The 22,872-nt window shown below is 41.1% G+C and overlaps 3 protein-coding genes across 6 annotated transcripts; 2 read left to right on the top strand and 1 right to left on the bottom strand.

Moving 5' to 3' along the window:
* Positions 1-531: 531 nt before the first annotated feature.
* Positions 532-2,476, top strand: aplnra (apelin receptor a). The gene has a single exon (XM_088377267.1). It carries the CDS (start codon positions 714-716, stop codon positions 1,791-1,793), a length of 1,080 nt encoding a protein of 359 aa, XP_088233393.1. The 5' UTR covers positions 532-713; the 3' UTR covers positions 1,794-2,476.
* A 4,782-nt stretch (positions 2,477-7,258) lies between these two features.
* hpdb (4-hydroxyphenylpyruvate dioxygenase b) lies at positions 7,259-14,971 on the top strand. 2 transcript variants are annotated; one of them, XM_088376984.1, is made up of 16 exons: positions 7,259-7,331; positions 9,683-9,825; positions 10,080-10,239; positions 10,455-10,481; positions 10,548-10,610; positions 11,165-11,269; positions 11,441-11,483; positions 12,014-12,096; positions 12,162-12,251; positions 12,331-12,434; positions 12,526-12,603; positions 13,085-13,247; positions 13,346-13,417; positions 13,694-13,816; positions 13,895-14,011; positions 14,332-14,971. In XM_088376984.1, exons 3-16 carry the CDS (start codon positions 10,237-10,239, stop codon positions 14,440-14,442), a joined length of 1,182 nt encoding a protein of 393 aa, XP_088233110.1. In that variant the 5' UTR covers positions 7,259-7,331; positions 9,683-9,825; positions 10,080-10,236; the 3' UTR covers positions 14,443-14,971. The 2 variants fall into 2 exon arrangements, with proteins under 2 accessions (XP_088233110.1, XP_088233109.1); XM_088376983.1 differs by lacking the exon at positions 7,259-7,331 and adding an exon at positions 7,385-7,423 and having other exon boundaries at positions 9,683-10,239.
* LOC148398116 (histone-lysine N-methyltransferase SETD1B-A-like) lies at positions 14,737-22,819 on the bottom strand. Of its 3 annotated transcripts, XM_088376982.1 has the most exons (18): positions 22,651-22,815; positions 22,321-22,473; positions 22,136-22,240; positions 21,788-22,058; positions 21,575-21,687; positions 20,130-21,107; positions 19,522-20,028; positions 19,344-19,442; positions 19,245-19,281; positions 18,975-19,171; positions 18,377-18,503; positions 17,935-18,291; positions 16,917-17,855; positions 16,606-16,766; positions 16,411-16,527; positions 16,067-16,186; positions 15,741-15,878; positions 14,737-15,673 (listed from the first exon to the last, which is right to left on the bottom strand). In XM_088376982.1, exons 2-18 carry the CDS (start codon positions 22,456-22,458, stop codon positions 15,500-15,502), a joined length of 4,578 nt encoding a protein of 1,525 aa, XP_088233108.1. In that variant the 5' UTR covers positions 22,459-22,473; positions 22,651-22,815; the 3' UTR covers positions 14,737-15,499. The 3 variants fall into 3 exon arrangements, with proteins under 3 accessions (XP_088233108.1, XP_088233107.1, XP_088233106.1); XM_088376981.1 differs by lacking the exons at positions 14,737-15,673; positions 15,741-15,878; positions 16,067-16,186; positions 16,411-16,527 and having other exon boundaries at positions 16,684-17,855; positions 17,935-18,030; positions 18,151-18,291; positions 22,651-22,819; XM_088376980.1 differs by lacking the exons at positions 14,737-15,673; positions 15,741-15,878; positions 16,067-16,186; positions 16,411-16,527 and having other exon boundaries at positions 16,684-17,852; positions 22,651-22,819.
* Positions 22,820-22,872: the final 53 nt, after the last annotated feature.

Genomic DNA, 22,872 nt, shown 5'->3' with positions numbered 1-22,872 from the left:
AATCTAATCTTCAAATGCTTTGACATTCATGATCCTTACAATCACGGTGACGTGGATTTATATTTGCTATAATTGAGATTTGGTCGATCTAGCGGGGAAGGGGGTTCCGTGTGTGTGTGTGTGTGTGGGTGACTAAATGTCTGACACTTAACACTTTTAACGAGCATCAAAATGGACTAATTGTAATGTAAAAAACGTGATGACTCAAGTCAAGCTCAAGTCAAGACATGTCCTGTCCAAGTGCAGAATCCTTGTTGGACCCACACAGGTCAAATGTAGAAAATAAAGCTGCCTAAGTCACAATGCCAAATATTTGAGGTTGTTTTAGGTTATTAAAATGCAGATGACCGTTACAGTCATTTGCAACCAAAAACAAATCCAGATCAGGTTTGACCTGTCTGAACAAGAAAAACATATTCTTCAGAAGAGGGGGAGGGCTCAGAGATGTTTGTGGGAGGGGGGAGGAGAGGAGGGGAAAGGTGGGGTCATCCTGGGGGGCTTGGAGGGGCTGAGTTTAAAAAGGCATTCAGCCGGCAAGAGTCACTCACACGCTTGGCGTCCCTCTCCTCCATTTGCCAGCAGCAGGACGTCCAGTTCCCGTTGCGTTTGTTTTATCTCAGAGGCCTTTTGGACCAGTGCAGGACTTTTATTTTCTCCTTTTTAGTTTGACGCTTTGATTTTCCCAGAGGATTTTTTTTTTTGTGCCCTGCACCATGGAGGCCAGCACGGTGGATTATATGTACGTGGACTATGACGACAACGAGACGGCGTGCGACTTCTCCGAATGGGAGCCCTCCTACTCCCTCATCCCGGTCCTCTACATGCTCATCTTCATCCTCGGCCTGTCTGGTAACGGCGTGGTCATCTTCACCGTCTGGAGGTCCAAATCCAAGCGCCGGGCTGCAGACGTCTACATCGGCAACCTGGCGCTGGCTGACCTCACCTTCGTGGTGACCCTTCCGCTGTGGGCCGTGTACACGGCTCTGGGCTACCACTGGCCCTTTGGCGTGGCTCTGTGCAAGATCAGCAGCTACGTGGTTCTGGTCAACATGTACGCCAGTGTCTTCTGCCTCACCTGCCTCAGCTTTGACCGCTACCTGGCCATCGTCCACTCTCTGTCCAGCAGCAGGTTGAGGTCAAGGGCCACCATGCTGGCGTCCCTCGGTGCCATATGGCTGCTGTCCGGACTGCTGGCTCTCCCCACGCTGCTCTTCCGCACCACGGTCAGCGACCAGAACAGCAACCGGACCACTTGCGCCATGGACTTCAGCCTGGTGACCCTCAACCAGACGCACGAGTACTTCTGGATCGCCGGGCTCAGTTTGTCCTCCTCGGCTCTGGGCTTCCTCCTTCCTTTCCTGGCCATGACCATCTTCTACTGCTTCATTGGCTGTACCGTCACACGCCACTTCAACAACCTGCGCAAAGAGGACCAGAAGAAGAAAAGGCTGCTGAAGATCATCACCACCCTGGTGGTCGTCTTCGCCATCTGCTGGACTCCCTTCCACGTCTTGAAGAGCATGGATGCCCTGTCCTACCTGAACCTGGCCCCAAACTCCTGCGGCTTCCTGCGCTTCCTGCTTCTGGCTCACCCGTATGCAACTTGCTTGGCCTACGTCAACAGCTGCCTCAACCCGTTCCTGTATGCTTTCTTTGACCTGCGCTTTCGCTCACAGTGCCTGTGCCTGCTCAACCTGAAGAAGGCCATGCACGGCCACATGAGTTCCATGTCATCCACGCTGAGTGCTCAGACTCAGAAGTCCGAGATTCAATCTCTAGCCACCAAAGTGTAGAGAGGATGGCCAAATGTGGAGCAAAGAGGGAGCCGTGGAACAGTCCCAGCTCCAGCTACTGGAACACTTGTAAAAAAAAAACATAATAATACAGACTTTACATGTCCGTCTGCTCTGATAAGATGAGAAGATGAACTTTGACATGCTCCCACTCATTGTTTTCCATCATTTACTGTGGACTTGGAAGGCAGGAGCCAGCTGGCTGAGCTCCTTTGCTGCTTCGTTCTTCCTCCTTTTCTTTGAATTGTGAATCAATTTACGGGGTAAAAAAAAGATGAATGACACTGGATGAATTTTAAAGGTGTACAGTTATTTTCATACCATGACATTGTTTTGTTTTAGAAGCACTTGTACTGAATGTGTATACTGTATATAGCCTCCTTTAAAATGTGTTTTCAAGCTACAGGAGAGATGATATCATGTGAGAAACGCAAAGGTGTCACAGCTTAGTGATAATAGATTTTGCCGTGGAGACAGGGAGGTGGGGGGGGGCGGAGTGGCAGATGGCAGATGACAAATGTTGTTGTTGGGGGGGGGCAGGAATCGGGTGTTGGGCTGGGTGGAAGGGTGCAGCATGGCCTCAACACTAAAGGGGCTCTATGTAACTGATGAATTTCGATGTGTTATATTTTTGCCATCACTGTTACTAACTACTGTATTAAAGATGTGTTCTATGAAACCAAGATGTCGCCTCTTGATTGCGTGTGAATGCTACCGTTGCACCACAGAAACTTGAAATTAAAAGAAAAGGCAGAACAAAAGACGCCCTTTAAAAGTGTCTTTCAACATGCAGTTAGTTTCATTGCCCCGTCCTGTTTTTTGGCTGATATATATCTCCAGCTTTGTTATGAATGTCTTGCAGTTGGTTTACACTTTCAGACTAATAGATCTCTAATCTCTATTGATTCACAGTCAGTATCCAGACTGTAACCAAATTATGCAAAGCTGAAAGTGTGTATTCAGTGCTCACCTGTGACTGATGGGCTTTTTTCTTGTGGCGCACGATATTTAAATACATTTACTATATTGTCCATATCCACTTAAATGCAAACTTTCTTTTTCTTTAATGCAAAACGATCCGAATGATTAATTCAATTAATTAATTTTTGTGTATGCTTCTTTCTTTTGTGAAAATTAATTGAAGAAATCATACAATTTGGAGGAATGTGCTTTTAATTGCACAGTGACAATATGTAAGTGTGCACAAAAATTCAGAGCAAGTCCAATAAAAACCTGATTTCGAAACAATACGTTTTTATCAACCCTGAGACTCTTCAGAGGAGTGCTTTGATTTGCAGACATAATGACTGTTTAGAGATGGTGGAGGGAGGAAATGGGGCTCTAATCCTGGCAGAAGCTGAGCCAGTGAACAAGTCAATATTTGTCTGTGGTGACAAGAGATTGCAGTTAGAGCGCTTGTCGGGCTGCAAAGGGGGGCTGGTGTGGGGATGGGGGGGCAGGTCGAGGAGGATGGAGGTCTTCTCACATGAGGGAAATATAATGCAGTGCAGAATTTGGAAGAAACTACAGCGTCGCACTTGTGTCTTTTGCCTCGCACATGAAAGCAGCAACATGTGTGAAACTCTGAAGGCCGATCATGCATCTGGTCTTTGTTGCGTGACTGCTTGCATGTTACATGTGTGTTCTGTGCAGAGCCTCGCATTGTCCAATCACATGAATGCCTTTTGGTTGGGATTTATAAGTGCACTTCTCCATCCTGAGCTTAAAGGAAAACCGCCTTTTGCGGCACCCAAAAACAATTTTACCATGAGAAAGGCCCAAAGCCCCCATCCACTACATATTTGCACACCATTGACAATATCACATCGGAATGAGACGGCGCCAATAATACATGCAGGACTGTCTGAATGTTATTATTAGTGAGATGAGCTGGGCTCACAACTTGTCTGATGCTGTTAGCGCCGCCACTTCAATACTGGATAAGTCAGCCAGAAGACCAGCTGACCCAAGCATCGCATAGGGAAGAGGTGGGAGGCGAGGGAAGGGGGCGGCGTGTCTATAGGAAATGGCTCTGCTCAGAAAAACAACAGTTGTATGCTTCGGAAAACACTTGAACATTGTCCGTGCTTGTGTGGGGCCTGTGAGAACAATTGCAAAATGAGAGTTCATCTGGTGATGATGATTCATTATTATCTATGGAGATTACTGAAAAAAAATGACTTTGATCAACTGTTTCACAAATACTGTAGGAATGTATGGAAGGCACATTTTGATTATCAACTCCATCTTAGGTGTTAATGTTTTAATACTGTACATGTTTGTCACTTAGCAAGGTTGTCTTTGGAGCTTAACGCATTTCCGTAAGACATAGATATTGCATCAAGAGCAAAATAACACATCAAATGTACGAACTGATCTGAAAAAAGAAGCATTTTGAAGTTTTAAGTCATTTTCTTATTTTCTGATATAATTTAATAATCAGATGTAAAATTGTTTACACCACATGGTAATCATAATCAAAACGTGCCATCGTTCTGAGAATTTACCCCTCAATTACGAATTTGATAACTAATTAAATCCGACAGTAAAAATCAAAGTAGGTTCCATTAGTGAAGCATAAAGCCACTTTACCGTGACATGAGCGAAAATTCATTCTTGTACTATTGATTCCAACATTGCTGTAGTTTGAAAACATGCAAAATGAAAAATTATCTGCACTGTACAAACGTATTCAGTGGTGGTCATGTAAAGACATTTCTTAATAAATAAATAAATAAATATGTTATTTGTAAAAAAAACAAAGAAATTCTTGAAAATTCAATTCAATTTTGTATCCTCAAGGTTGAATATATAAAGACTACCATTCTTGAAATTATGACAATGTTGTGGGGGGAATTGAGAGCAGCATAGGTGGATGTCAGTGAGAAGTGGACTAAACAAATCGACACAGGTGCCTGTTCCTGTGTGTTATCGGCATGTGAGCTGAGCTGTCATGCCCAAATGGGCCTTGCAAACAGCGCCACCAAAACACAAGTGTTTGCCACTCCTCAGATCTCCCTGCTGTTCTATCCCACCCAAGCAGCACCAAATGTACTGTGTGTGTGTGTGTCTTTGTGTGTGTGTGTGTGTGTGTGTGTTAATATGCACATGGATACACTGTAGACTGTCAACGCTTACCCGACTTTCTCTGTAGCGTTGTCCACCTGTTGCCAAAGGGACTCACTCATACACACACACACGCACGCACACGCACACACACACACACACACACACACACACACACACACACACACACACACACACACACACTATATGCCCCTCTATCCTATGTGATACGCCCCAGAATTAACATAATTTACCATAACAAAGGTCAAATAAGAGAAGTGTCATGAAGTTTCATAAAAGATAACATGAATACAGTACATACGTACAAATGACATGACATTCTGTTTTGTTGTCCTCTTTCTCTAAGGTGCTGTCTTGTCACATTAGAGCATTATAAAGGCCGTTGCTGGTCAGTCAGGGATTGACGCCTTGTGATGAGTAACTGTCCAAAGGATTAAGGATAACAATGTAGCGTTAATAACGTTAATAAGTGTCTGAGTCGGGGGGACTGCGAGGGGGCCCAGTGTCAGTCTAGACAGCATAGCCTCTGATGTGCCAAAACAAGACCCCCACAAAGGCAGGTTTTATTTCTGTTATACCACATAGCGTCTTCCTTCAATCCTACTATGTTTGCTTGTCTCAGTTTTCTTTCTTCAAGGCAACTCTACGTGATGAAATCATTTTGATAAACTGTCATCTGATGCACGTAAACACACGTATACACACAAGCGACATTTCATACCTCTTCTAAAAATACATTCCAATCATGTGTTTGCTTTATGAAGCTAATTAATAACCCGCTCCTAAGTATTATTCATTGTGCTAACAATAAATATGTAAAAATACGTGAATAAAAGAATAGAAGGGGGTTAACAACTCATTCCACTACATTTCAATTTAAGCCAGCTCACAGTACACTGTAATTCAAACAGTGATAGAGTGGCTTTTGCATGAATTTTCTGATTTAGACACTGTTTGGCCTTTGTTTACTATGAGACCATTTAAATAATAATAACTTCATTAAATGTAAGACCAACTTTAGGCAGATGAAGTACCATGTGCAGCAGAACATGACATCAGGGCAAGTGTGAGTCATGTAACCAAAGGTAGCAACTAGGCAGATTATTACATTACATTTTTTTATGATTTAAACATTGGGGGAAACAACTGACCACAATAGCACCTTGGGCAGCCAGGGATGTCCAATGCCAGTTACATTTACTGGCTGTCCATTTCCCCACGCTTTTGCCATGCTTACAGGTAGACCTTGAAACGGCAATTTTTGTGACCTTTAAAACAGCCGCAAAAACATAGCCAGCCAATCGCAGGTCAACATTTAAATGTTGTTATTGTAATTGTCATTCAAATCTTTGTTTGAGCCTTAAATTGTTTTCTTTCTTTGACTGTAATGAATTTCCTTTTTCCTGATAGGGTCCAAACAAATGACAAATAAAAAAGGTTAGAGTAAACCATAAACATCAAACGTGTGAGAAAAAAAAAAAAACAGAAAATTCACCAGGGGAAAAAAGAAATGGCACATGAGATGCTGGACACTGACATTTTGTGTAAGATTTATTTTTGTTCCCAAATAAATGTATTTTTTTCAGACATACCAGTCTTACAATACTTGCGCTACACACAAGTGACATAACAAGTGACATCTTACTTTTCCTCCTCATTTGCAAAAAAGCTGCATGAATGGGAGCTCTGTTAGAAAACATCCTTTTATAGTACATGTTCAAACATCATAATGAACTTGTAGTTCTTTGGTTGTATTGTTACGCTAAGTGATTAGCCATCCATTTGAAGAAGAGACCAGAGAGCCTCTTCATGCATAGTAATGATTAGTGTCGCCGGTTATAATTTAAGCTCGAGATGCTGCTTCCGAAGACAGCGGCGCCTTGGCCAGACCTGAATGTACTGGCCATGCGTCGCCTCCGGATGCGCTTGCTCTGGGCTCATCATCCCTTAGGACACAAAGATCCTCTTCACACGCTTCTCTATCCAGTCCATTGTGAAGCCCTCTTGCTCCAGGCCTAAATGCAGCTTCTGTCACCGCGGCTGGCCGCAGAAGCTACTTCAGCTGCTTGGGGCACTCAGGTGCTCATGTCCCCATTCTAAGTCACCAAAGGTTAATAAGGCTGGATTAACTTTTCTGCAGCTGAGCCTTAATGGGGCTTTCATCCATTGTATTTTCTGATAAATGTACACTGGGCCCAGCTGTATCCTCACCAGACAGTGTACAAACAGACATCAAGAGCTTCAAAATGGCATAATACTATTTTTTTACTATACCTCGGCGTGCTTATGAAGTTATATAAGTAAGAAAGCAACATTTGTGTTTCAATGTCCACGAGCAAAGGGTAAAGCTCACCTCCTTGGATGTTGAATCCATGCCAGTGACCTGCTGCCACCTGTCGGACAAATGGTAAAACTACAATAACGTCTCCAGGATGCCCTCTACAGGAAAGGGTGAGTGATGCGGTTGTACCAATGTACTGTAGGATTGGAGGCAATAATTTGCTGATACAGGTGAATACATTTGTGATAGTCAGGATTAGGAGGTAATACATTTGTCCGTACACAGAACATTTCATTGAGTACATTTGCCAGCAAATTAAAAGACTATATTTGGTCCCAGTCTAAACAGAGTAAATTTTACACTTGGAAGAGAATAAAATTTTCAGAGGTAACTTTACTATTTTTACTGTGTATATTTTGATATTTTGTATATAAGATCCTTAGTGGGAAAAGCTCCTTGCTAAAGTCTATTCAGGAGTACTGGAGGAGAAGGTCCCTCGGCTATGGTCATGACGAAAAGAAAAAGATTCCGGATATAAGCGGCTGAAATTAATTTCCTCTGCAGGGTATCTGACAAAGGTGCTATAAGGTGAGAAGTTTTGTTGGAAGAATCAGAGGAAGATGAGATCATTTAGCATCACTCTTTAATATCACAACATTGCTGACCACATAATCTACGCACCAATTGCAGTTACATGTTTACAACAATATCAGGTCATTGTTTATATTTGTTTTTGTAGTGACCCTAACTTCAATAAATGGGCAGCCGATATCTTTCAGTTGAATCACTTTCCTACTTTTGGTTTTGGCCCAACAGTTTTTTTGCCCTTGTGCAATGGGGGCAAACTGGAGGAAAAGGCTTGCGAATCTGGTAGGACTTGCTGCCCGTTGAAGAGACCCCCGGCTCTCTCAGCACAATTCGAGAGTTTTCCACCTTTGAGGAGCTCAGAGTTTCTGATCTTGCACGTGGGCCCACAATGACGGGCGGGGAAGTCTTGGGAATGATGGTGGTCATGGTCCGGGTCAAGGCTCGCCCTCTCTTAGACAAAGTAGGCGCTGAAGGCTTCTGTTTCTTGTCTTGTCCTTTGCTCTCTTGTTGGTCTTTGAGGGGTGCCCTTTGAATCTTACGTTCCAAGTCTTTTAAGGACTGCTCAGTATAGGCCCGCATCTCAATGCGCACTTGTGAAAGCTGCTCTTCAAACTCATTCCTTAGAGCCTTTTTCGTGTCTTCAAGCTTCTTCTCAAAAACAGCACACAATGCTTCGTCTCTCAGATTTGCGTCACCCTCGCTCTCACCTGTAACGTGTTCTTCCTCCGCCTGACACATGCTCTGCCCCGAAGACTGTTTGTCTTTGAGTTGGTTCACCAATTCAGTTATGCTCCCCTTCGAGGCCTTCACCGCCACTTGTGATCTGATCTGGCTTCGTACCTGCTGGAAAACAGACTGCACCTTTGACTGCATCTTCTTGTCTGCAGCGTCACCACATTCATCCACGCTTTCACCATCCGGAGCATCCATGTTGAGCCACTCCTCGGGTTCTTGGACACTGATCTGTATCTGAGGGTTCATCTTTGCTGATGGTTCACTCATGTCTATCGTTGCCGCTTTGACATGTTCTCTTTTACGACTATGTGAGTAGTGCTGGCAAGGGAGGGGTCTAATTGTCTCTGTTTTTCCTGAGAGAGGCTAGATACTCTGGGGATTGGCACTGCAGTTTTGTCTAAAACAGTATGATACATTAAAATATTAAGACAAATCAAACGAACAACCACTAAAAATTTGGTTAGCGCTTTCCTTTACTAAAATATAGATCATATGCTATTAAACAAGTGACCCTTTTGGACATGTAATGACTCCATTGTGCAGTGTTTGCATCCCATGACAGCAGATGGCCTCCAGGTAACAATGGGGAAAACAAAGATCCCCGGGGGCGGGGGGTGCTGTAAAGGGAACACCGGGCTCGATTTGTGGTGGTTTTATTTGAGGTATATGATATCACGTATGTGGTGTTTTGTCGGTGGAATCAACAACACAAAAATACTGGTCTCATCGTCACTTGTCACGGTTCTGAATGGACATGCCTGAGTGTATGTTACGTAGAGTGCTAAGTTGAAGTAAATGCCAACAACAGACTTTAAATGTAATCATTTTTTATGAGGGTGATGCAACAATCAGACTGGAGTTTCTCTGCCTTCTTCTAATTTGATGGTTACTTTGCAGGATTTAGGTTGGGTTACAGGTGAGTAAAGTATGGGATTAAAATGACAATAGTGCCATGACAACATTAATGGAGAGAAAAGATAAAGATGCGACATAAATCGTAGATGGATTGGTATTAATGAGCATTAATGAGATATTATTTACTTAGTAATCACTGCAAGAACATACTGAGTGTGAATTATTTTTGCTTTTGATAATTTATGTTAACATCTAACCCTAAAAGCTCATTTTATGTCTTAAATTTGAGACGTTTTTTTTTTTTAATCGACCAATACAAATTTTTTTTTGTTTTTCAATTTAGATTAGGAGCATAGTGGGCTTTTGAACAGAGGAGTGAACTGCCAGCGAGCCAATGAGAGCCCTGAACAAGTGAACCTCCTCTTGCCACTAAACACTAACACATGGACAAAAGTTTCTAAAAATCTTGGCTGAAACTCTAAACCTGTATGTACAAACTTTTTTTTTTCTGTCACCTCTGTAGCCATTTGTGTGTTAGTTAGCATGTTTGTATTATAACGAATATAAATTAATTCAATGTAAATTGATTCCATCGCCACATTTCTGTTTAATCGTTGTAACATTTTTTTCTGACAATTGTTTGTTTGATTGATTGTTTATTGTTTGTTTGTTTTTGTTTACTGGTTTGGATTGAGTGTAGTGTATGTCAACATGATTTTTGTCATCATTGTATAACATAGCGGGTACCCCAAAACATCTGTACTTGGCCTTATCTCCACCTCCTCCTCCTCCCCTTCTTAAACCTCCTCCTCACCGTATGGGAATGTTCTTGGAACATTTTTGTCAGTTTTTCAATTCAGAGATTAATTCTGATGTGAAAAGATCAGCAGGGACAACATGGTGAGTTATTTTAGATACCTTATTAAAAAACAAAGTAAAATGCATGAATGAAAAATCTTTAATTTTCACACAAATGGGACCTTTTGATATTGCTTAATTTGCTATTGTATATTATAGTCATTTTCATTTTTTATAATAATTTTCACACAAGTGTGACTTTTTAGTATGATTTGCTATTGTTTTTATAATAATTTGGGGTTTTTTTCTGTTTGCAGACAACATATACCGACAAAGGCGAGAAGGTAGGAAAATAAATTTGACTACGCACTTCAAATTCACGATATATTCTTCTGTTTTCTTGTCTATAGCATGAGCAAGGACAGTTCCTTTGCTTTGACCACGTGACATTCTGGGTTGGGAATGCAAAACAGGTATGCTATGTCAGAACTTCTTTCACCCAATGTAGCCTAAATAAAAATTAGAACTAGCAGGGACCAGTAAATGTTTTTTGTAATTCGGTTTCAAATAATTATTTGATTTTTTTTTTTTTTTTAGTGTGTTATCGGTCGATAAAATAACAGATGGACAGGAAAACATTTTATTTTGAGAGTGCATGGGTATCTATCATTTTTATTATGATTATTAAAGTAAAATTAAGATGGCATATACTTTCTTGGCAAATAGTAGTACACTATGAATGTGAATATTTATGTTGATATGAATTTAACAAGGTTTTGAGGATTTTCTTTTGAGTAAACTCAAATTGGGACCAATTTTTCACACATTTGGTTTTGGTCAATATAGCTTGCAACACGATTGGTTCTCTTAAGGGGTGGGACCCGGGGCACCCCGAAGATAAAGTCACAAATCAAAATGCATTCCTTCACCTAACCTCACCTACTGCCAGCAGATGGCGCAACCTATCAATTTCGAAACACAGTTGTTGCCTTTCCCTCAAATCAACCACAAATGCTCCTTTCAATAGGCTGCGTCATATTACTGCAACAAACTGGGATTCGAACCATTCGCTTACCAAGGCTTGGAGACAGGCCGTCGAGATGTAGTATCCCATGCAGTCAAACAAGGAAAGGTAAGGACATTTTGAAGTACAGGATACATCATCAGCCCTGAAATAATGACAAGAAATGCAATCAATAAAACAGGATCCACAATAAATTAAAAAGCAATTAATTACACACAATATTAGTCATGGTTGAAAAAGGTTATTTGTGCACTGATGATTGTTTTGTGTTTCTCACAGATCATATATGTTTTCTCATCTGCTCTCAATCCTGGAAACCAAGGTATATAACCGACAAAAAAAAATAAAAAATCACTCTGTCCTACTGAAGCCCACTGAGCAGTGACGATTAGCGAAGGTTGCACAGGCCTGAATGCTGATTTTGCATCAGGGTTCGATCAAGGCCGCTAACAGTCGCAAACACGTTCGCCAGATATTCGCAAAAGGTTTTAATAGTCGACAACAGTAGATAATGTTCCAAATGTCTTTGCAACAAGAAAAATTGTTTGCAACTGTTTGCAACCTTTTAGCACCCTTGACAAAATTCCAACATTTGCAGCATACACAAACCCGCTCAGTGAGATACTTTATTTTACTAATTTTCATTAAATTTGCATAAATCACATTTACTCCCTCAAGTGGCACAGATTTTTATGAGCTAACATGTTTTCATCAAAACAAATATGTGGCTATGAATGCAATGAAATTGTATTGTTTTGCACCTTTACACTCAGCAAAAGTTCATTATAATTTGATTCACCAAATTCAAAGTTTAATATTGTCCTTTTGATTTTTATTTGTACTATTTCTCAGAGATTGGAGCTCATTTAGTAAAGCATGGGGACGGTGTGAAAGATGTTGCATTTACGGTGGAGAACTGTGACTTCTTGGTGCAGGTAACACAACAATCTTACCAGGGAATGGCTTGACTTTAAACTGAATGAAAACTGATATTAAACAGAAAGCCAAAGAGCGAGGAGCTACGATTGTAAAAGAGCCCTACACCCTGGAGGACAAGCATGGTAAAGTCAGACTTGCTGTGCTGCAAACAGTAAGTGAACATACCATTCTCGAAGTGAAATAATATAAAATCATTAGGTAGCCTAACAAATTTGCTTTTTCTGCAACAGTACGGTGACACCACTCACACATTTGTGGAGAGAGCAGGATATAGGGGGCTGTTTCTGCCAGGCTTCCAGCCACCTCTATTTAAGGACCCCTTGTTACCCACCTTGTGAGTACCCCTCATTTGTCATGCTGCGTAAAACATTTGTTCAAATGTGTTGAAATGTTTAAATGACCTCATTTTTGACCTTCTACTACAGACCAGAGGCAAAACTGAGCTTCATTGATCACGTTGTGGGAAACCAACCAGAAGACGAGATGGTTTCAGTGGTGGAATGGTGACTATTGTTTATTTTAAAGAATGCTGTGTTTAGAGGTTCTGTCACGGTAGAAGAATTATACCTTGAGAACTATAAGTGTTACCACAGTCTGTCTGAAACTTACCCAACTGGTTCTTTTGGTGCACATGAAGGATCAGCATGACTTAGCGTTTTTCTCTCATGGGCCCTCCAATGGATCGCCACATCTGGACCGCATTTTAGTCTGTAACAACCAAGGCCGTTCTCTAAATGAAGCTGGTGATTGGTAGACTGCTCGTCGGGGAGGAGAGGCGGCTGCATATTTTGAAGGCATGAACCTCATGACATGACTGCTTGCTGTCATTTGGGTCATCATGGTTGTAGGAGGAGAGAATTTTACACATGATGCATATGCCTAACTGTGCAAATTCGAGGAGGAAAGCAAAACAAACTCGTTAATACATTATGTTGGGGCTGACCTAACAATGTGCTCTTTTGATACTGATTCATCACCCAAAAGGTACCAGAAGAACCTTCTTTTTCACCGCTTCTGGTCAGTGGACGACAAGCAGTTGCAAACAGAGTTCAGTGCCCTCCGCTCCATTGTGGTGGCCAACTATGAAGAGACTGTGAAGATGCCCATCAATGAGCCTGCCATAGGCAAGAGGAAGTCTCAAATTCAGGTTTGTTGTGTAATCTGAACCAGTCAAATTAATTATTGTATATGATTACATTGACTTCTGTCTATTATATGATTATGTACTTTATCTCACCATTACAGGAGTATGTGGAGTACTACGGAGGTGCTGGCGTGCAGCACATTGCCATGAACACATCAGATATTATAACAGCAGTAGGTCTTTGAAAACAAGAGTGGGTGCATTCCAGAATTGGAGAAAAAAAATCTGTCCCCCTCATGAAATTATTATAGTTTATAAATGAATGACTGAATGGATAAATTTATGAATGAATGGCTAAATTAATAAAAGATAAAATTAGCTATCCAGAAATCACACAACAGCTACTGTTGCCTACATTTTTCTGTAATTCTAGAATGACCTCAGGCTTTTAGCAATGTTGCATTGTAAAGGGTGCAAAAACAAAACCTAAATGATTTAAATCTTTGCAGATCCGCAACCTAAAACAGCGTGGAGCAGAGTTTATGTCGGTGCCCGACACATACTACAACCAACTGAGGGAAAACTTAAAACACTCCAAGGTGAAAATTGCAGAAGACCTGGATGTCCTGCAGGTAGCTTCACATATTATACATTTGCAGGACCATTTTGGAGAATGTGCCAACACAATTGCCACTTAACACACTATGCAGGAGCTGAAGATCCTGGTGGACTATGATGACAATGGCTACTTACTTCAGATCTTTACCAAGCCAGTTCAGGACCGGCCCACTGTCTTCTTGGAAGTCATTCAAAGACATAATCACCAGGTTAGGACACTTATGGGTAGATGACTTGAGAGCGCTGGGGTCAGATGGAATCCTCATATTTCCAAAACCATTACGTTTCAAGAGACCCCAAAAATGGCATGATGCGATTAGCATTGCAAAAAGAGCAAGCCATTTTCAGCACTTTAGACTGTACAATAATTTGTAAAAAATAATAATAACAGTAACACCTATAGTGTGGACTGGTGTAAATTTCTGAGAAAATATTAAATTCACCAAAATGTGACTGTTTTGGTCCGACGTCAGCAATGTGTATGAATGACAGTACCATGTACTTAAATTTGTATATGTTCATTCCATAGGGCTTTGGTGCGGGAAACTTCAAATCTCTTTTTGAAGCCATCGAAGCGGACCAACATGCCAGAGGAAATCTGACCGTTCTCATACCCAATGGTGTGTCCAAGAGTATGTGAGCCTAAATTTATATTTGTGGGCCTTCAAACAATCTAATGTAAAATCTACGACCAATTCTGGCTGTTTAATATATTCTACAAGTAAGGTAGAGAACCTCAGTACAAACACACATGCAGTTACTTACTTGACTCTTTCAAGCCTATTATTTGATTACAATTTCGTGTTTACTAATTTGTAATGTTCCATTTTTTAACAAATTTACACGAAGCTCAAGTCAAGGAAAACAAATTTCAATTTGAAGTTCTCATAACTGAAAATGTGTGCTATTATTTGCATAATAAAGCCCTATTGATAATTCATAGTACAAGATGTGATATTTGTATGACTGCAACTGTTAAACAGCAGTTGTCATATACCAGGGGTTTTCAACTGGTTTTGTCCAAGGGACCACCATAATAACCAAGAAGCAACTCGGGGACCACTGTTTTGGCGGAATATTATTTTATTTTGCAACGAAGTAAGATAGACCTATGCAGGCTATTTATTTGCATCTGTATGTCTAGTTTGGGAATCTCAGCTACATTTGACATCATTTGAATGGGTAAATGATTCACAAAATTAGCTGGAAAATAAATAAAGTCTAAATAATGAATCCGTTTTATTTTAAAAGTGTTACAATTATCTTCCATTTTCTATTTTGTGGACCACCTCCAATACCGAGACGAACCACTAGAGGGGCGCGGACCACCGGTTGACAATCCCTGCCATATACTGTCCATGTTACTGTGATGTAAAACCAAAGATAACATGCATTTATAAAGTTTTTCCAATGAGACTGTACACCATGTACATTAAATATAGAGGCAGTCAATTTACATTTACCATAAAAGTTTAGCGTTCTCTTCCCTCATACTTCATCATACAATAGCTTACGTGCTGGATAGGAAAGTTCACTTGGTCTGCTTAGTGCATCTCAGGTTATTTTTAACCTTCAAGAGAGCAGCTGGAAATGCCTAATAGTTATTTATGAGGCACATCTTCAGTGTCTGTTTGTACAGTACCTGAGGCAGTGCGGGCTCTTATATAAGCTATAAGACAGGGGCTCTCCAATTGGAATCAGTTCAAAGAGCCTCGACAGCTTTCAGAGCCACACAAACAAGGAATTTTTGTGTCCTCAATGGGAAACTTGTAGTCGTACGTGATTTCTTCATTGATGCTGATCGGCTGCCGCGAGTATATCACTATCTTCTTTTGAGACTCCACAGTGATGATCTTTGCATAACAGTTTGGCTGTAAGACCATCACAATTTGATTTTTAAATGAAATGACAAACCCAGCAGAAGCAAGTCATACTCACACTGCAGCTATGGTTGATGAATCTGGATAAATTCCCGCATTTTGTGGCATCGATGATGGTGTTCTGATCGACCCGGAACAAATAGCTGCATCCGATGCCTGCTTCCTCATATCTACGCTCTCTCATGTCAGCAATATTCTGAGTGAAAGAACATACAAATGAATTGATTTAACAAGAGCAATGTTCACAATCATTCTATGTTTCCTTCTTAGAGATGCTTTGCCAGTCCTTTACTATAGTAACCTTTATTAAGTTAAAAGCATGCTCTAAATTGCTGTAGTCACAAGAATAGAAAGGGTTGGTTGCACAAAATTATTTTTCCTCACCTGTCTGATAATTTGGCCGACATACTCAATCACCATCTCATCTGCTGCTATGGCCTCCATGGCAAACAGACCCCAATCATGGATGGGACTTGGACTGAAACGAATCCTCTTCTTTCGGAACTGAAGGATGATAATATATTTTTTTTAAATCTGACATAAAATTTGTAATGCTTTATTTGATGAAAAACAAAATCCTAAATCTTGAATTACCATATTGTACTATAATTAACAGATAATGTGTGATGTAAAAATAATAAACAAATGTATTTTTTATTAGACTAGCGTAAGCCCCGCTTTATTCAATGTCGTGGGTGGTTAGTGTAACTGTGATTCACTTCACAAACCTTGAGTTGGTTGAACTTGACGAGGTCACTATCGCAACTAAAAGATGACAGCAGACGGCGCTGTTCTGACCTGAAGTCGGATCCGGCCCGAAGTGCAGTAGGCTGTATCTGAAGTTCCTGCATGGACACAGCAAGCTTATGTTACACACTGCGATGAACGGCATCCTGCTCCTCACACTTTACTGTGTTGAGTACCTGAGCGCTTGCTGATGAAAGCTCAATGGTTCTTTCCTGTTTGAGGTATTCAAGTTTATCCCTCCAGTTGATTTTGTAGAAACCCTCACTGCGGGCTGAGCCTGTAATGTGCTTCTGTTGCCATGACTGGTGTCCTACATTCTCTTCTATAACTTTAGTCAGTGAGCATCAGTTAAGAACTTGAAACACAAACTGAGCCATGAGTAATTTCATAACCAAACCAAATACATGCAGCACACGGAAAAGCATACAAAATCTTGACTTGCTATATGACTGCATGCTCACAACAAATTTGGAAGTGAAAAGGATATGAGGATGAGGTATCCAAAGGGCATCACTAAGCCAGCTACACTCATCTTCCCGCTCTTGCAGCCTTTCGTAAGTGCACTTGAGCAGTCTCTCATCCTCTTGATCCAGACCGTCCCTCCATATACTGTGAAGTATCCCCCTTTCCTCGCACTCTGAACGCCACTTGGGAGGACTGGGACGAGAGAAGTAGTGGCTCCTCCAACGCCTTTTTGTTCTCTTCCACCATTTACGCCTCATTTTTGTTTCTCTCCTACTTCCCTTGTAGAGGAGACCAGGCATGTTCTCCAATCTTTGCAGAGGTATCACTCTCACACCTGACCATGTTCTCACTCCTCCGCCATCAGATGAAGACTCAGAAAGGTCACATGGAGATGACATTCCAAGGAATTTGTCGCATTGTGAGATGTTCGCAATGTCAGTCTTTCTTCTGTGGATGTAGGATCTTCGTGGTAGAAAGATATCTCTTCCAGGGGTATTTGGTGGTAATATAAATGGACTACTAAACAGTGATGAATGAGCCGATGGTTTTCTAAAATGCGAGTATGTTTCCCCGGTATCTTCCGGTATAATGCTCTCATACCCTGGACTTGTTGAGACCCTCACGCCACTGTTAGGACTCCAAGCACTTGTGTCTTCTCTACCTGGAGTTTTGGGTGTTTCCTGGAATAACAAAGCCGTGTCTGATGGTGGATGTAACTCACTGATCGTTAGAGAGAGATTGTCATCTTCTGACTCTTCACTTCCTAATTGAGAGGCTATCTCTTTGCCTGGGGTCTGTGGTCGTCCCACCTCCATTACAAGTGGAGATGTTGGTTTGCTTCTGATCAAAAGTTCAGGGTCACTGTCCAAAAAGCAGCCAGTAGGAGTGAGAGGCCTCAAGGTGTACTCCGGAGATCCCGAGTTCCATTTACGCCTCTCCATGTCAAGTTCAAGAGCCACTGCTGCACAGACAAGACAAAAGCATCACAGAATTTTATGTTGTCTATTCAGGTACTTATTTCAATGTTCGGAGATCATTACCTTGAAGTCCAGTATGTGATGAAGGCTGTAGCGCCATCATTGCATGTTCTTGGTGCATGCACTCGTTTTCCTCTGCTTTCTCCCTATTAGATGGATCTGACAAGTCATGGAGTTCTAGCTGAGCACCAGGCGTGAGTGGGGCTGAGGGTGTCACAGGGGGCTCAACCTCCACCGACTCCTCATCTGATGATATTACTACACACTTCAAACCTTCACCATTCTTTTTGTTGTCTTCTAAATCAACATTATCATCATCTTCAGAGCTGAAGTCGCAGGAGGATGAGTTCTCTGAGCTCTCTGAAGTAAAAGAGTCCGGGGAGTCCCAGTCGGATGAGCAAACCTCCGAGGAGCTGCACTCTGAATATTAGTCAACAAAAGCGTAGTAAAATGTGGTAAGCATTCTGAAAGGTAGCAGTAACACATGCAAAACCTTTTTACATACCACTGCTGAAGGAGAGAACGTCACCAAGAACTGGACAGGTGTCTTCAGCCTCCCTGTGTTTTTCAGACACCTTCTCTTTTTCTTTATGATTGTCATCAACATTGCTGGCATGATCATTTCCGTCACACTGAGGTAGAGATACGTTATTCTCCTCAATGTGTGTAACGTTTGTCAAATTTCAATTTAGTAGGGCTATAAGTCAAATTCCTGTACAACATTTTTGTTTGTGACTTTTTCATAATTGTTGTTTCAAACTGAGAGATGGCTTCGTTTTATAGTATACAAAATCTATTAATTTTATGAGCTGCTTGTGGAAGGCTATTTTTATAAATCAAAAATGCCATAATATTAGTGAAACCTCTTAAATTTATGAAAATCTACATACATGTCAATTTTAATTTATTTCAACCCCATTGTAGTGGTGCATAAACAAAACCTTAACATCTCGATATATTATTTTCATAAAACTTTTCTACAAAATCAATATGTGTTTTACCAGTACATGTGCACCTTTACTGTATGCTTTTGGAAATACACTAGGGAAAAAAACAATTACAGGATTCATTAATGATTGCTTTTCATGTGACTTGTTATTTACCAAAATGTGTACTTCATCTTGTATAGGCCCAGTCTGTTCCTCTTTGGCTGTTGCAATTTCCCTTTGCGCGGCAGCTTGATGTATCTTGTATTCTTCCATTCTGTCATCATCATCACTATCAAGATCAAGCGGCCTTGCATGTCTCCGTTTACGTCTTTCAAATGTTGGTTTCAACATATCGTCCTCGTGGGTTCCGTCTAAACGTAACACATGAAAAAGGTACTGCCACTCCAACAGTTGTTGAATGAATTTATTTGAAACAAATCTTACCTTTCATTGTAGGATTGTCCCCTTTTTTCTTCTTAATCTGCATTGCAAAACATTTTCTTCAATGTTCAATCTTGGTGTTTTATTACAACTCTTGCTTACCTTGAAGGTGGGAAGGGGAGGCTTCTTGTGCTCGCCAGTGATGTGATTCAGAGGATTTATACAATTGGTCTTCTTATCATTTAAGGGCACAACTGATTGCTTTGGTAGATAAAATAGAATATTGAGTTAAAAGAAGTGTACTGTATATGGTGTTACATTCAAACTATGAAACATTTACCTTTGTTTTCTTCTCTTGATTGTCCCACCAGACTTCAAACACCTTGAACGCCACTCCCTCAATCATTCTGCGAGTGAGGTCTCTCTTAATAATCGACTTCAGTTCATCCATGAGCACATCTAAAACTTTTTCCACAGTGAGTTTATGAGGGTTTTCCCTCATCAGTGAGTAGTCTGGTGGTGGAACTAGAGGGTTGGTATGAGGAAAAGGTGAAGTGGCCCAGGGTGGTGCAGGAGTCGGCAAAGAAGGTTGGGGTACAGGGAAGTTAGAAGGTGGTGGAATGTGAATGTTGTTGTGATGGCCTGGAGGGAGGCTCCAGCTTGGAGGTGGAACGGGAATGGTGCCATTTGGGAGGCGAGGTGGGACAGGGGGAAATGAAGGAATGGGGAAACACAAAGGTAGATGATGGCCTGCGGATGTGATGGCAAGTGGATGTTTGGACTGATGAGTAAAAGATGGTGTCAATGTTTCACCGTTTATTTCATCTACATTGGATAAGTGGACCTCCTGAAAGAGACAAGAAGAGATCTAAGCGACCTGATGAATAAAAAGCTCACAAAAATTATAATTTCTTTTATAAATGCTTTGGTGATTAAGAACATAATTACCTTTTGGCTTGGTGCCTTTTCAGCATTTGTCTTAATGTTTCCATCTTGACTTTCACCAGCTTTTTTGAAATCAAATGGAGAGGGACTCTCTTTATCTCTTTGGGATGTAAGAAAAAAAACAGCTTGGGAGGTTTCATCCTCTTCAAGGAATGGCGTAGAATTAACCTCTTCCAAAGTCTTGTTTGGGTCATTTGAGGGTGGGGAGTTCTGCGGTGGATATGGTGAGGTTGGGCTGTCCTGACCAAACACATCAGCTATTGAAGAATTCCCATGAAAAGTCTCTGAACTCTGGCTGTTTGTCAGCAAATGTTGTATTCGGGCATCCAATGTCTCTGATTCTGGCCGAGGGTTTCTTGGAGTAAAGTTCACCAGTGGTGACTGAGGTAACGCTTCAATGCATGCATGACTGTCAGGTGGGAAAGTCACATCTAAATGCTTGTTGGCTTCCAAGTTGATGCTCAAGATGCTCAAAGAGGTTATAGGTAACGCTTTTGAGCTAGTTGCGATCACATTCCTCGACTCTGGACCAGGGGATAAGAGTTCGAAAGAATGCTTTGCATGTTTCTGAGCAAATCTGATTTTGGTTTTCCGCCATGGTGCAAGCTTCTGCCTGCTAAATGGTCGGAGGGAATTTTGAGGTTGGCCGTCCTTTAAATATAAGTTTCCCTCAGAAACCTCAGTGGTTCCCCAGTGAAACCTTGCCAATTTATGACAGCAAAACTCTCTTCTGAATGGTTTGGGAACACTGTAAGTTGGGTGCTCCCCCTGGAGGATTGGAGTGCCTTGAAGACTGGAGTAGCATGAGTCAAGGGAGAGAGGAGTTGCAGAAAAATAAGGAGTGTGCGGGGTTCCCTGTGAATAAGGAGTCAGCCCAGAGCTACAAGGTGTATCCCGACTAATACTGGAATATGCTGTGTCGAGAGAGAGTGGAGTAGTGAGGCTGCTTGGGCTTCCTTCTCCCTGCGGGGCTGAATTGCACTGCAAGAAATAGGTAAACAAATTCTACATTGTGTCACAGTGCTATAATAATAGTTTAAGTCTTTTTTTTTTTCCAGAAAACACTAAAAAGCGAAACAAAAACTGAATGTTATATTCATTAGTACAATTAATAATTGTGGGTATAGGCAATTTTAGCAGAGGAGGGCAGCATCATAAGAAAATGACTTAGGCAAAAGAATAAAAATGATTATTATAATTAATTATTAAATTATCATTCTTATTATAATTATCAGTCAAGAATTTGGGATACAAACATTTTGCATCTGATGTTTTCATTTGACAAACTTGTCTTTTTGTCATTGTAGTAGCCACAATAGTTTCCCTCGTTGGTTAATTGATTTCAAATCTGTATAGAACGCTCGCTATTTTCTAAAAAAAAAAATAAAAAATAAAAAATATAAAACCAAACCGTAGTTGCACTGGATGTTAACAAATACTGCACATACCAGTAAATTGTCGATTAAGTTTTGGAGACTTTGGTCACTGCTTCCTACTGGTAAGCTGCATGGTGTGTAGATGCCATTAAAGAGCAATTTGAGGTAGCGCACTCTGTTTTTACCTGTTGAATGACACCCGGCATAGTATAAAGCTTAACAATATCTCATATTTATACCCTTTACCATATAGGCAACAACAACAAAGTGAAAAAGCCTTCTTACCTTTTGGATCGATTTCCACGTGGATAACATTGCCCATCACTGATGTTTGATTAAGGTGATGAACGGTGTCTTTAGCAGCCCTCACAGTATCAAAAACAACTTTGGCAACCCCTGAATGCTTTTTGTTGTTTGGATTGTAGAAAATTTCCACTTCTTCAGTGTGGCCATATTTCGTACACATATTAGTTAGGAAGGCCTTGTTTACATTGTCATTCAGCCTACAAAATGTCACTTCTTTGGGAGGAATGGTCCCAATGTAAAACTCATCTATCTGAAAGGACACAAACAAAGAATAACACGTGAATAGACTTGTTATTAACACGGTAATTATCGTGCTGTAAAGACTACCTTAAATCTGGGAACCGAAAGGTCACTCTTGACGCATTTGCTCCACATGCGGCAGATGCGTGGATCTTTCACTGAATCCACTGGAAACAAACCTAAGTCATCAACCTGATGTTGGAAAACAATGCACATGTGATGGGTTTGTTCGTGGCGTGCGAGTACAATGCTGAATATTTTGAAACGCTCACGGGAATGTTGAAGTCGTGCCCATCATAGCGGTACACTTTGTAGAGTCCTTTTGTTAAAGCGGGATCAATCATCAATTTGAAACTTCTCCAGGGTTGACGCGTTGATTTTCTCCCTAAAACGTGTTTTTTGCTTTCCATTACATTCGTCCAAACCTGTAATTATGAAAAATAGACATCGGGGATTGTAAAATTGCAACTGTCGTATACTGTACACGCCCCGACAGGTGATGCGGTGATGGAGACAGCATCAGATGCTTGTCTCTACTCACACGAATCGTACTTGAAATAAGTGCTCACATCAAACCCAAATAAATTATATTAACATCTTACCTATGCTTGCAATCTTTGATGGAGCAACATTCTCTGCTTGTATGTTTTTTTTTTCAACCAGGTGTAGACTGCGTTCAGTGAGTTGTCCAGGTTGGCGTACAGATCCATCCGCCATTAGTAAAATAGTTCCAGGCGGAGGAGCACACTGAGGAACCAACAAGCGACTGCCTAGACCAGTGATTCCCAACATTGTCTTTTTTTTTTTCTTTTTTCTTTGAGACG

This window comes from Syngnathus floridae, chromosome 5 (assembly GCF_059516105.1).
Source record: "Syngnathus floridae isolate MCC-2025c chromosome 5, RoL_Sflo_1.0, whole genome shotgun sequence".
NCBI lineage: Eukaryota > Metazoa > Chordata > Actinopteri > Syngnathiformes > Syngnathidae > Syngnathus > Syngnathus floridae.
The sequence above is the reverse complement of the archived record's forward strand: the minus strand, read 5'-3'. Positions and strand labels throughout refer to the sequence as shown.

Coding starts and splice junctions, on each gene's coding strand:
- aplnra (XM_088377267.1), top strand. CDS start 714: ATGGAGGCCAGCACGGTGGATTATATGTACGTGGACTATGACGACAAC.
- hpdb (XM_088376984.1), top strand. Junction 11,270..11,440: donor ATGCAGTCAAACAAGGAAAG/GTAAGGACATTT, acceptor TGTTTCTCACAG/ATCATATATGTTTTCTCATC. Junction 14,012..14,331: donor TTCAAAGACATAATCACCAG/GTTAGGACACTT, acceptor TTCATTCCATAG/GGCTTTGGTGCGGGAAACTT.
- LOC148398116 (XM_088376982.1), bottom strand. CDS start 22,458: ATGGAAAGCAAAAAACACGTTTTAGGGAGAAAATCAACGCGTCAACCC. Junction 20,029..20,129: donor AAAAGGCACCAAGCCAAAAG/GTAATTATGTTC, acceptor TGTCTCTTTCAG/GAGGTCCACTTATCCAATGT. Junction 15,674..15,740: donor TCATCAACCATAGCTGCAGT/GTGAGTATGACT, acceptor ATGGTCTTACAG/CCAAACTGTTATGCAAAGAT.